This window comes from Heteronotia binoei, chromosome 3 (genome assembly GCF_032191835.1).
Source record: "Heteronotia binoei isolate CCM8104 ecotype False Entrance Well chromosome 3, APGP_CSIRO_Hbin_v1, whole genome shotgun sequence".
NCBI classification, from domain to species: Eukaryota; Metazoa; Chordata; class Lepidosauria; order Squamata; family Gekkonidae; genus Heteronotia; species Heteronotia binoei.
Window position 1 is genome coordinate 191,684,868 of NC_083225.1, and position 13,999 is coordinate 191,698,866.

The 13,999-nt window shown below is 50.4% G+C and overlaps 1 protein-coding gene across 2 annotated transcripts in view; it reads right to left on the reverse strand.

Annotated features, from left to right (window-relative positions):
- The window catches only part of GDPD5 (glycerophosphodiester phosphodiesterase domain containing 5), a 177,747-nt gene that overhangs the window by 66,499 nt on the left and 97,249 nt on the right, over window positions 1-13,999 (reverse strand). For both annotated transcript variants that reach the window (XM_060235040.1, XM_060235039.1), the window contains exons 6-7: window positions 13,676-13,769; window positions 11,961-12,106 (exon numbers count right to left, since the gene is read on the reverse strand). In XM_060235040.1, the coding sequence (XP_060091023.1) occupies window positions 11,961-12,106; window positions 13,676-13,769 (240 nt within the window). The remainder of the gene's footprint in view (window positions 1-11,960; window positions 12,107-13,675; window positions 13,770-13,999) is intronic.

Consider the following 13,999-nt stretch of genomic DNA (forward strand, 5'->3'; position numbering starts at 1 on the left):
CATTTTGTGACCACGCCCATTGCCATGGGTGAGAATTCCATAGGTGCTCAGAGGAACAGGTGTTCAGTTCTAAGAATCTACCTTATACTATCAGAGCCTGGTCCACCTACCACAGAAGGCTATCCAGATATTTCCCCGTCCTGCTACCCTAGAGCTGGGGTATCAAACTGATTTGTTATGATGGCCGGTTCTGGCATAAATGAGACCATGTCGGTTTGGGCCAGACCATGGTATACCTATTTAAAATTAGATAGCAGAGAGATGAACTTTTATAAAGGACACAGTCAAAGTTACTGCTTCGTATTGTTACAGTAGCAAGAATTGTATACGCTGAATATTGGAAAACGTCTCAAATACCAAATAGAGAGGATTTTAGGTTTAAATTGTTAGAAGCATCAGAAATGGACTTGTTAACTAATAGATTGAGAGGAGGGAATATAGAGGAATGTGAGAAAACTTGGAATCCTCTGTATGAGTGGGCAAAACATTTGGGTTTTGAATTGACAGGATAATATATATGTATTAGTTTTAGTTCACACGCTTCGTTAGATGATATGTATAGGTTAAGAAGACGTATATATGCTTTTTATGTTTGTTGTGTATTTTGTATGTATGTTTATGTTGAAGTGTTGTCAATAAAAATTTAAAATCTTTAATATATATATAAAGGACACAGTCAAAAACAAATTTTTTTTTAAAAAAAAGGAAGCTTAAAACATGCTCAAAACATTAGCATTCGTTGGTCTTAAAGGTGCTTTCATTGTCTCTCTTGCCCATGAGATCTGGGCAAAGGAAGCTTCTGGCTCTTTCCTTCCTTCCCCAGGAGACCAGGAGGGGGAAGAGCCTCAGCCAATAGAAGGAAGAGACACTTGGCTCAATAGCTCTGCTGTGCCATTGAGAGAGCCTGGGAAAACCAGCTCTGCCTCCCCCCCCCTTCTTCCCCAAGGGAGGAGCCTCAGCCAATGGAGAAAACAGAGGTTTTGCTCTGTAGCTCCTGTGTGATTGAGCGAGTTGTGACGCAGAAAGAAGCGAGAGAGGGAGAAGGAAGCAGGTGAAAGCCAGTTGCTCCGGGGGGCGGGGGGCTGATTCAGTCCCCAGGGCCACATGTTTGACACCCCAGCCCTAGAGTCTTTACAGTGGAGATTTTGTGATTTTCGGCCAATCACGAGAGGGAGGATAGGAAGGGCTGCATCTAGTGCTTGGTTCTCACAGCCCTTTCCGACGCGCCCAGCGAAATGCTGATCGCCACTTCGGGAAGCAATGTCCTCCAGGCCAGTTTGGCTAGGGATCCTAGAGGGGGGGGGGGGTTTGCCATCTTCTGGGCACGGAACAGGGGTCTCTGAGGGTGTGTACGAGGGGAGGTTAGGGTTGCCAATCCCCAGGTGGGGGCAGGGGATCCCCCGGTTTGGAGGCCCTCCCCCCGCTTCAGGGGCGTCAGAAAGCGGGGCGGAGGGGAGGGAAATGTCTGCTGGGCACTCCATTATTCCCTAGGGAGATTTATTCCCATAGAAAATCATGGAGAATTGATCTGCCGGGATCTGGGGCTCTGGGGGGGCTGGTGACCCTGAAGCGGGGGGAGGGCCTACAAACCGGGGGATCCCCTGCCACCACCTGGGGATTGGCAACCCTAGCCCAGACTAGCCCACTGTCATGATCCTGGACCTAGTGAGGCCAGCAGGCCACAGAGAAGCCTGCCTAGGAGTTACAAAACAGCCTACATTTCCCAGGATCCCTTCTGTCTAGGCTTCCCAATCCCCAGGTTCCAGCGGGGGATCTCCTGGTTTTACAGGCTTCCCCCCTGCCCACAGCCAGCTGGCCAAAAGTGGAGGTCCCGCCCCCCCCCCCCAGCCCCAACAGCTTTAGATCTCCAGCAGGTTTAGGGTATAATGGGGAATTGATCCACGGGTATCAGAGGCTCTTGGGGGGGGGGCTGTTTTTTGAGGTAGAGGCACCAAATTTTCAGTATAGCATCTAGTGCCTCTCTCCAAAATACCCCCCATGTTTCAAAACGATTGAACCAGGGGGTGCAATTCTATGAGCCCCCCAAAAAGGTGCCCCTATCCTTCATCATTTCCTATGGAAGGAAGGCATTGAAAAGGTGTGCCGTCCCTTTCAATGTGATGGCCAGAACTCCCTTTGGAGTTCAATGATGCTTGTCACAGCCTTGATCTTGGCTCCACCCCTAATATCTCCTGGCTCCACCCCCAAAGTCCCAAATATTTCTTAAATTGGACTTGGCAACCCTAGGGGAGGTATTGGTGAATTTCCTGCACTGTGCAGAGGTTGATGACTCTGGAGATCCCTTCCGACACTATGATTCTAAGAGATCCTGGAGGTCAGCTGGGCCATTCTGCATTTGAAGCAGGGTCATGCATCCCTGTAAGAGAACCGTCTTCCTTCATTAATCTTTCAGCGCCTCTGTCTCTCCCTCTCCACACACAAGTCCTAACCAGTTCTGCTCCTTCTGGCAATATGCAGAGTGACAAACTATTCCAGCATTCCATCTCTGTATTTATTTAGCTCTTTTTTTTTTTTTGTAGCAAGAACTCTCTTGTGTATTAGGCCACATCCCCCTGATGTAGCCAATCCTCCCGGAGCTTACATAGGCCCTGTACTAAGAGCCCTGCAAGCTCTTGGAGGATTGGCTACATGGGGGGGTGGGGTGGCCCAGGGGTGGAATCTAGCAGAAGTGCCTTTGCATATTAGGCCACACACCCCTGATGTAGCCAATCCTCTTGGAGCTTACAGTAGGCCCTGTACTAAGAGCCCTTTAAGCTCCAGGAGAATTGGCTACATCAGGGATGTGTGGCCTAATATCAGGGCTTATTTGTAGCAAGAACTCCTTTGAATATTAGAACATAAGAGAAGCCATGTTGGATCAGACCAATGGCCCATCCAGTCCAACACTCTGTGTCACATAAGAGAAGCCATGTTGGATCAGGCCAGTGGCCCATCCAGTCCAACACTCTGTGTCACACAGTGGCCAAAATACACACACACACACACACTGTGGCTAATAGCCACTGCTGGACCTCTGCTCCATATTTTTATCCAATCCCCTCTTGAAGCTGGCTATGCTTGCAGCCACTACCACCTCCTGTGGCAATGAATTCCACATGCTAATCACCCTTTGGGTGAAGAAGGACTTCCTTTTATCTGTTTTAACCCGACTGCTCAGCAATTTAATTGAATGCCCACGAGTTCTTGTATTGTGAGAAAGGGAGAAAAGGACCTCTTTCTCTACTTTCTCCATCCCATGCATAATCTTGTCAAACTCTCTCATGTCACCCCGCAGTCGACGTTTCTCCAAGCTAAAGCGCCCCAAGCGTTTTAACCTTTCTTCATAGGGAAAGTGTTCCAAACCTTTAAACATTTTAGTTGCCCTTTTCTGGACTTTCTCCAATGCTATAATATCCTTTTTGAGGTGCGGCGACCAGAACTGCACACAGTACTCCAAATGAGACCACACCATCGATTTATACAGGGGCATTATGATACTGGCGGATTTGTTTTCAATTCCCTTCTTAATAATCCCCAGCGTGGTGTTGGCCTTTTTTATTGCAATCGCACACTGTCTTGACATTTTAACAGGGGTCTCTGAGGGTAAGAGAAGCTATGTTGGATCAGGCCAACGGCCCATCAAGTCCAACACTCTGTGTCACACAGTGGCAAAAAAATTTATATACACACATACACTGTGGCTAATAGCCACTAATGGACCTGTGCTCCATATTTTTATCTAAACCCCTCTTGAAGGTGGCTATGCTTGTGGCCGCCACCACCTCCTGTGGCAGTGAATTCCACATGTTAATCACCCTTTGGGTGAAGAAGTACTTCCTTTTATCCGTTTTAAAAGGAAGTACTTTTAAAGGGTGTCTCAGTGGGGTCTCTGAGAGTGTCCCCCTGATGTAGCCAATCCTCCTGGAGCTTACAAAGGCCCTGTACTAAGAGCCCTGTAAGTTCTTGGAGGATTGGCTACATCAGGAGTGTGTGATCTAATATCAGGGCTTTTTTGGAGCAAGAATGCCTTTGCATATTAGGCCATGTCCCCCTGATGTAGCCAATCCTCCTGGAGCTTACATAGGCCCTGTATTAAGAGCCTTGTAAGCTCTTGGAGGATTGGCTACATCAGGGAGGGCGTGGCCTAATATGCAAGAGAGTTCTTGCTACATAAAAAGCCTTGGCTTCCCTGCATTAACTCCAAAAGGTGAGGAGGGAGATACAGTTCCCCTTTTTGCAGCACAAAACCTCTTTTAAGGTTTTTAATTAGGCGGTTGACTCCTCTCTTGCTATTCTGCAACAGCTGTTCCACCAAGGGGCTCCTTTAGCGGAGCATATGTTTCGGTTAAGCCCAAGATCCTCAAGTATTAGTGTGAGAATTAGCCGCTCTTAGTGGGAATGCCTTCAGCGGAAAGCATTACAGATAATGAGGTTGGGAAGTAAATACGCTGAGCGAGGACCGGCGAGCCTTAAGCCGCGCCGGAAAATTTCAGAATGAAAAAGGTAATTAGAAATCAAACGCCATTTGGGGCTGCGTCAACAGAAATCCAGCGTCCAGGTCACGTGAAGTGACGGTATCACTTTGCTCTGCACTGGGAAGGCATCGCCTGGAGTCTGGTGTTCAGTTTCGGGCACCGCATTTTAAGAAGGATCTAGACAAGCTCCAGTTATTTCCCAACCCAGGGCTGCCATCCTTGGCTACCAAGATAAAACTCTCTGTATTAAAACACAATTCTGACTATGTAAAGAATATACAGCACAGAAAATTAAAATAATATACAAGATTGGTTCCTAGAAGAAGGATTAGAGATCCGAAATGGCTTGATAAGCGGACCGGAGAGCCAGTTTGGTGTAGTGGTTAAGTACGTGGACTCTTATCTGGGAGGACGGGTTTGATTCCCCACTCCTCCACTTGCAGCTGCTGGAATGGCCTTGGGTCAGCCAGAGCTCTCTTATCTAGGAGAACGGGTTTGATTCCCCACTCCTCCACTTGCAGCTGCTGGAATGGCCTTGGGTCAGTCATAGCTCTCTTATCTGGGAGAACCGGGTTTGATTCCCCACGCCTCCACTTGCAGCTGCTGGAATGGCCTTGGGTCAGCCATAGCTCTCTTATCTGGGAGAACCGGCTTTGATTTCCCACTCCTCCACGGACAGCTGCTGGAATGGTCTGGGGTCAGCCATAGCTCTCTTATCCGGGAGAAGGGGTTTGATTCCCCACTCCTCCACTTGCAGTTGCTGGAATGGCCTTGAGTCAGCCATAGCTCTCTTATCTGGGAGAACTGGGTTTGATTCCCCACTCCTCCACTTGAACCTGCTGGAATAGCCTTGGGTCAGCCAGAGCTCTCTTCTCTGGGAGAACTGGGTTTGATTCCCCATTCCTCTACTTGCACCTGCTGGAATGGCCTTGGGTCAGCCATAGCTCTCTTCTCTGGGAGAACTGGGTTTGATTCCCTGCTCCTCCACTGGAAGCTGCTGGAATGGCCTTTGGTCAGCCAGAGCTCTCTACCCTGGGAGAACCGGGTTTGATTCCCTGCTCCTCCACTGGCAGCTGCTGGAATGGCCTTGGGTCAGCCATAGCTCTCTTCTCTGGAAGAACCAGGTTTTATTCCCCATTCCTCCGTTTGCATCTACTGGAATGGCCTTGGGTCAGCCAGAGCTCTCTTATCTGGGAAAACCGGGTTTGATTCCCCACTCCTCCACCTGCAGCTGCTGGAATGCCCTTGGGTTAGCCATAGCTCTGGCAGAGGTTGTCCTTGAAAGGTCAGCTGCTGTGAGAGCCTTCTCAGCCCCACCCACCTCACTAGGTGTATGTTGTGTGAAGAGAAGACATAGGAGATTGTAAGCCGCTCTGAGTCTCTGATTCAGAAAGAAGGGCAGGGTATAAATCTGCAATTTTTCTTCTCCTCCTCCTCTATTGAACTGGAAAATAATATAATGGCTTTGTGCCACATAAGGATAGTAGGAGCACTGTGGAACTTACGCGGTATTGTTGATCCTCTTTTAGTATTTTGATACTATATATTCATTACATAGTCAGAATTACATTTTAACACGGAGAGTTTTATCTTTGTTGTGGTTTAGCATCTCCTTCATGGTCCCGGCAATACTGTGAAATCCTTGGCTGCTGGCAGCTCGGAGGATGCATTCAAAGTTAAAGTTGCTTTCTTTCCACCTCTCCTTCCCCCCTCTCCCTCCCTGCTGTCCTTCCAGCTCTCCAACATCTGACGTTCATGTCTTGCAGCTCTCAAACATCTAACGTTGATTCCATGCGGCTCTTACACTAGGCAAGTTTGGCCACCCCTGGGCTATAGCATCCTGCCAACACCTCCCCCATTTCCAATTCCTCCACCCCTCTGGGTCTCATTTATTGCACAAGCTTGGCTTCATCCAAGATTCTAAAATATACACAGATGGGGGAAACATGCATGACAGAACTTCCTCGGGCAGATTTCTCCAGTGCGTGGGAAAAATAAATAAAGGCGCAGAGAAGGAGATAAAAACACACACTTTTTTTTTAGAAAGCAAAGAACGCAGAGGCCGCTCAGGTAACAAGATAAAGCTTTTTTTTAAACACAGGAACTATCACACAAACACACACACACACCCTCTTCTGTACTGCTTTCTGTGTGCTGCTGCTACCGATTTAATTTGTTAACGTTTTAACATTTGGCTGTCAGCCGACTGCGTCTATTGCATTCTTATTCTATTTTATCTTCGTTAGCGTAGCCGTAGGTATCCCTGCCTGTCACACAAAAGACCAAGGTTTGAATCCCCAATGGGAAGGTGCTTTTTTGCTTGGCCTGGATAGACTGAGCTCGCTGATCTCATCAGATTGTGGAAGCTAGGGTTGCCAAGTCCAATTCAAGAAATATCTGGGGACTTTGGGGGTGGAGCCAGGAGACATTAGGGGTGGAGCCAAGATCAAGGCTGTGACAAGCATGATTGAACTCCAAAGGGAGTTCTGGCCATCACATTTAAAGGGACGGCACACCTTTTCAGTTCCTTCCTTCCATAGGTAATAATGAAGGATAGGGGCACCTTCTTTGGGGGCTCATAGAATTGGACCCCCTGCTCTAATCTTTTTGAAACTTGGGGGGTATTTTGGGGAGAGGCACTAGATGCTATACTGAAAATTTGGTGCCTCTACCCCAAACAACAGCCCCCCCCCCAGAGCCCCGAATTCCAACAGATCAATTCTCCATGATTTTCTACGGGCGTTTTTGCAGTGACCTTACGCCGGAGCGACGTCCCTCTTCACCGCGCAGCGTCTGCACGAATTTCGCACTAATTGCTCCGCAGAACCCGGAAGAGCCGCAAAGTCCCGCGGCTTTTGCGGCACAAATGTAAACCGCCAAAAACCAGTTTACATTTGCGACGCAAAAGCTGCGGGACTTTGCGGCTCTTCCGGGTTCTGCGGAGCAATTAGTGCGACATCCGCACAGACACTGCGCGGTGAAGAGGGACGTCGCTCCGGTGTAAGGTCAGTGCGAAAACACCCATTGGGAATAAATCTCCATAGGGAATAATAGAGTTCCCAGCAGATATTTCCCTCCCCTCCCCCCGCTTCCTGGCAACCTGAAGCGGGGGGAGGGCCTCCAAACCAGGGGATCCCCTGCCCCCACCTGGGGATTGGCAACCCTAGTGGAAGCGCAGCAAAGTCAGCCTTGGTTCGAACTTGGATAGATGACTCCCAAGGAAAACTTTGACCTATTTTCCACCAGCCTTATGCCGCTCACTATCTTCTTCTCAACGGGGCTTCCGTCGGATTTCACACTCTCTGCCCCGGGGCGTCGCCTTTTTTTCCGCCTTGCAAACAGAAACTGGTTTTTAGAGGATCTTGTTTGCGGCGCGAAAAAGGAGGAGCGAGTTGCAGCCCCGGGGCAGAGAGTGCGCAATCTGACGGAAGCAGGGTTGCCAAGTCCAATTCAAGAAATATCTGGGGACTTTGGGAGTGGAGCCAGGAGACTTCGGGGGTGGAGCCAGGAGACAGTAGGGGTGGAACCAAGATCAAGGCTGCGACAAGCATCATTGAACTCCAAAGGGAGTTCTGGCCATCACATTGAAAGGGACAGCACACCTTTTCAATTCCTTCCTTCCATAGGAAATCATGAAGGATAGGGGCACCTTCTTTTAGGGCTCATAAAATTGGACCCCCTGGCCCAATCTTTTTAAAACTTGGGGGGTATTTTGGGGAGAGGCACTAGATGATATACTGAAAATTTGGTGCCTCTACCCCTTAAAACAGCCCCCCCAGAGCCCCAGATACCCACAGATCAATTCTCCATTATTTTCTATGGGGATAAATCTCTATAGGGAATAATAGAGTTCCCAGCAGACATTTCCCTCTCCTCCCCCCGCTTTCTGATGACCCTGAAGCGGGGGGAGGGCCTACAAACCGGGGGATCCCCTGCCACCACCTGGGGATTGGCAACCCTAGCCCGGACAGCCCACTGTCATGATCCTGGACCTAGTGAGGCCAGCGGGCCCCAGAGAAGCCTGCCTAGGAGTTACAAAACAGAGGCTAGATGGCCATCTGACAGCGATGAGGATCCTGTGAATTTAGGGGGAGGTGTTTGTGATTATCCTGCATTGTGCAGGGGGTTGGACTATTTGACTCTGGAGGTCCCTTCCAACTCTAGGATTCTATGATTCTCCTTTGGAGGTTTTTAAGCAGAGGCTAGATGGCCATCTGACAGCAATGAAGATCCTGTGGATTTAGGGGGAGGTGTTTGTGAGTTTCCTGCATTATGCAGGGGGTGGGACGAGAAGACCCTGGAGGTCCCTTCCAACTCAGGATGTGGTGGGCTCCTCTTCCTTGCAGGTTTTGAAGCAGAGGCTAGATGGCCATCTGACAGCAATGAGGATGCTGTGAATTTAGGGTGAGGTGTTTGTGAGTTTCCTGCATTGTGCAGGGGGTGGGACGAAAAGACCCTGGAGGTCCCTTCCAACTCAGGATGTGGTGGGCTCCTCTTCCTTGCAGGTTTTGAAGCAGAGGCTAGATGGCCATCTGACAGCAATGAGGATCCTGTGAATTTAGGGTGAGGTGTTTGTGAGTTTCCTGCGTTGTGCAGGGGGTTGGACTAGATGACCCTGGAGGCCCCTTCCAACCCTAGGATTCTATGATAGAACTTTACAAAATTACGCAGAGGCTGGACAGTGTTGACAGAGAAATTTTCCCCCCTCTCCCAAAACACTACAGCTCGAGAGAATCCAACGAAGCTGATGGGCAGGAGGTTCGAGACAGACCAAAGGAGATACTCCTTTACACAGAGAGGGATTAAAATCTGGAATCAGCTGCCAGAGGACGTAATGATGGCCACAGGGAGAAGCAGCTTTAAAAAGAGGATTAGATAGAGTCATGGAGGAAAAGAACAAAGTTTGAGTCGGTGGCACTTTTAAGACCAACAAAAGTTAATTCCGGGTATAAGCTCTTGTGCGCGTGCGCACTTCCTCAGATACCGCTGAACTCAGACTTTTGTCCTGTTGCTTCAGAACAACACAGCTACCCACCGGAATATATCTTCATGGAGGAGAAGTCTATCGGTGGCTTCTAGCCGTGGTGACTGAGGGGAACCTCCACATTCAGAGGTACTAAGCCTCAGAATCCCAGAGCCAGAAGGCAACATCAGGGGAAGGCCTCGGCCGCCACGTCCTGTTGTTGGGACTTCCAGAGAAATTGGTTGGCCAGTGTGTGAGGCAGGAGGCTGGACTAGATGGACCTTGAGAACATGAGAGAAGCCATGTTGGATCAGGCCAATGACCCATCTAGTCCAACACTCTGTGTCACATAAGAACAGAAGAGAAGCCATGCTGGATCAGACCACTGGCCCCTCCAGTCCAACATTCTGTTTCACATAAGAACCTAAGAGAAGCCATGTTGGATCAGGCCAATGGCCCCTCCAGTCCAACACTCTGGGTCACACAGAGGCCAAGAAACTAAGCACCATCACCTAGGTACACCAGTGGGGCCAGGACACTAGAAGCCCCCCCACACTGTGCCCCCTTCATTGGTCCAATCCAGCACGGTTCTTCTGATGTTCTTATGAAGGCCTCGGCCTCTCTGCCCTGTAGTTGGCTATTCAGAGGAACTGGTTGGCCACTGTGTGAGACAGGAGGCTGGACTAGATGGACCCTCACTGGTCTGATCCAGCAGGGCTCTTCTTATGTTCTTATCAGGGGAAGGCCTCAGTCTCTCTGCCCTGTTGCTGGCCCTGCAGAGGAACTGGTTGGCCATTGTGTGAGACAGGAGGCTGGACTGGATGGACCCTCACTGGTCTGACCCAGCAGGGCTCTTCTGATGTTCTTCTCAGATGAAGGCTTCAGCCTCTCTGCCCTGTTGTTGGCTCTCCGGAGGAACTGGTTGGCCACTGTTTGAGACAGGAGGCTGGACTAGATGGACCATCACTGGTCTGATCCAGCAAGGCACTTCTGATGTTCTTATGAAAGCCTCGGCCTCTACACCCTGTTGGTGGCCCTCCAGAGGAACTGGTTGCCCACTGTGTGAGAAAAGATGCTGGACCGGATGGACCCTCACTGGTCTGATCCAACAGGGCTCTTCTGATGTTCTTATGAAAGCCTCGGCCTCTACGCCCTGTTACTGGCCCTACAGAGGAACTGGTTGCCCACTGTGTGAGAAAAGATGCTGGACTAGATGGACAATCACTGGTCTGATCCAGCAAGGCACTTCTGATGTTCTTATGAAGGCCTCAGCCTCTCTGCCCTGTTGTTAGCCCTCCAGAGGAACTGGCTGGCCACTGTGTGAGACAGAACGCTGGACTAGATGGACCCTCCCTGGTCTGATCCAGCAGGGTTCTTCTCATGTTCTTAAGTTAATACCAGGGTTGTGATGTGGAGGCGGGGGGGCGGCGGGGTGGGCTCCCTCTGGGTATCCTACCCCCCCCCAGGGAAAGTGTATGCGCAATACATAGCCTCTCCTTCCCGGTGTAGTGAACGCCGCGTGGTCACTGTCTGGCTATGCCTGGCAGATGGTCACTGCAATGGCCTCTCCTGCATTACTGCATCCGTAGCAACACCTTCTCGCTGGTCCCCCCCGTTTTTCACAGAGTTTGCTACGTCATGGTGCGACCGAATTGTCCGGCGGTATAACCGGATGGGCAGGCTGGGCCCACCAACCTCGCCAGCCTAAGAGAAGGAAAACTCTAACATCAAACCCGGGCAGATAGAGCTCGTTAATGTAACACCTACCACCTGGAGGACTCGCTGCCGGCGTCCCGGCTTACTGGGCCATGGCAGATGACCCCCAGGTGAAAGGGTGGAGCCAGTACCGCGCACACTGGGCTTCACCTAAAAAATTCCTCTGCGCAGGCCTGAAGGGCATATCCACATACACAACCCACAACGCATCAAGTCCTGCAGCGATGGGCAAGGGGCGAAACGGCAGGTGGAAGGTGCCACTGGAAGCCGCAGTCCCAATCCTGCATGTAGGCGGTTCAGGGTATTGGTCGCCTGATGCTAACCCGGAGACGAAAGCATTTTTCGGCAGCACCCTGAACGACCAAGCAGCCTTATCTAGGGACAGCACTGCTTGCTCCACACGGAGAGGGGCCTAGAAAAGGTGGCCTAAACAAAGCTCGTCTCCTCCACCCCAGTTGGCTAGCCGCGGTCAACGGGCATCCTTATTTGCGGTCAAAAAATAAGAATCGCACTGCTACAGCACCAATCCTAAATCAGACTTTTCCCTGCAGCCACTGTGGCCGGACCTGCCTGTCCCGCATTGGTCTTGTCAGCCACCAGCGAGCCTGCAGCAGACGTGGACTACTGCACCCTTCTTAAATCTTCGTTCGCGAAGCCAAGCCGAGAGAGAGATGTGGAGGCAGACAATGGCAAACCACCTCCAAATGTCTCTTGCCTTGAAAACCCCACCGGGGCCACCATAGGCCAGCTGTGACTTAATGGTACTTCTCACCCACCCCTACCATTCTGTTTCATTACATGCGTACCATGGGAGCCCCCCGGTGACCAATGATGGTGGGCTTGGGTGAGAGATTCTTCTTCTCCATGATGCAGGGGGAGTAGATGGTGAGAGGAAGGAGGTAAAGGCCAAGGACGACTGCAAAGTAGGCCGTGAACATCAGCATCTGGGAACCTGCAGGCAAGGGGAAATGCGAGAAGAAAGAAGCCGTGAAGGGGCTACACCGAGACACAGAAATTCCCCCCAAAAAACAGGCTTACCAAACCCACAGAGGGGTCGAGAGATCTCCCACGGCCTGCAAGTGCGTCCTTCCCCACTCAGCTGGCTGGCAGGGAGAGGGGACATTCGCAGTGTCCTGACGCTCTGATGTCACTCCCCACGTGCCCAGAAGTGACGTCAGCATATTGCTGGAGGACGCTGGGAATGCTCTTGCACAAGGGTGTCAAACTCATTTCTTACGAGGGCCGGATTTGACATAAACGAGACCTCGTCGGGCCGGGCCCCGTGTGTCATAAAAATGTAATGTCGGGTAGCAGAGATACAAACTTTATAAAGGACACAGACAAACACAAAGATTTTTTTTTAAAAAAAACCTTAAAATAAAATATGCTTAAAAGGTTAGCTCCCTTGCCAGATTTTGTTTATTTAACAACAGCTGATAATTGACGCCTCTTGCTCTGAATGATTGCATCAAAACCTGGAGACCATGTCTGTGCTGTAGCAATCTTGAGTATGCTGTTCAGGTGTTGTTCAGGTGGGTGTCTGTAAGCTGCAAACCTACTTTTGATTACAGAAATCTCATGGTCAATGCTTTGAGCCTAAGACCCAGGGGAAAACTTGAAATGGCTGGGCATTGTGAACTTTTCTACATAACTTGCTTCATGTGCCGGTCAGCCAATGGAGAAAACAGAGGCTTTGCTCTGTAGCTCCTGTGCGATTGAGCAAGCCTGGCAAATCCAACTGTGACACAGATGGGAGCAAGAGAGAGAAGGAAGCATATGACAGGGAGTTGCTCACGGACCTGATAGAAGCCCTCTAGAGGCCTGATCCGGCCCTCAGGCCGCATGTTTGATGCCCCTGCTCTAGCACTTGGGTCAAATCATTGAGTTCTACCCAAATGCCAAAGCAACCCCAGCAACATATCAGTGTCACTTTTGGGAGCATGGGGAGTGACGCCTGCATGGCGTCAGTGATGTGGGGGAGGAATGATTTTGTGCTTTCCCCATTCCCAGCTGCAGATGACGCACAGCAGCAACAGTGCTTTGGGTAGCAAGTTTTCCCCAAGGGTTCCCTACCCCGATTCATCCAAGGTGGCCACCCACCCCTCCCTCGGACCACCGACTTCATGATCTTTTGCTATTTTACTAGGGTCTCACAGTTCCATCCCTACCTGCTTGCTCCAAAGCCCAAAATTAATGGGCTTTGGGAGGGGAAGGGGGGGGGGGGAAATAGCGATTTGTTCCAGGCAGAAGACTGGAAGATGGGTTCCTTTTCCTCTCAGCCCCGCCCACCTCACAGGGTGTCTGCTGTGGGGGGAGAAGATACAGGAGTCTCTGATTCAGAGAGAAGGGCGGGGTATAAATCTGCAAGTCTTCTTCAGCGTCATTTTCCTCCACTGGAAGGTCACATGTTCTTTCCCGCTTGATGATGCGCTGCGTTCAGGAAGAGAGAGCTGCCACATGGGGTCAGCGCCCCAAGATGAAAGGAAAAGATAAAACGGGAGCGAGAGAAACCACGACTCACCGGCTCTTTCCGCTCTCGCAATCTGCCCGGATATCAACCACGACAGAGCGGTGACAGCTACCAGGGCTCCGATGTGCAGAAAGGGGGCTGTGGCCTAGGGGAGAAAAAGAGAGTGGGAAAAGCAAGGCAAATACATTTTGTTGCATGGGGTGCGGCGAGAGGGATAGACAAAACAAGGCAGAAACCAGTCAAGAAATATAAAATTAAGAAGGGCCAATCCTTAATGTCGCTGTCCCGGAGATCTCTGAAACTTGGCAAGGGCTGCCAAGAACTAAAAAAAAGTGAATCCCTATAGGCACCTGTGAAACCAGAGTTCCCAGAGGA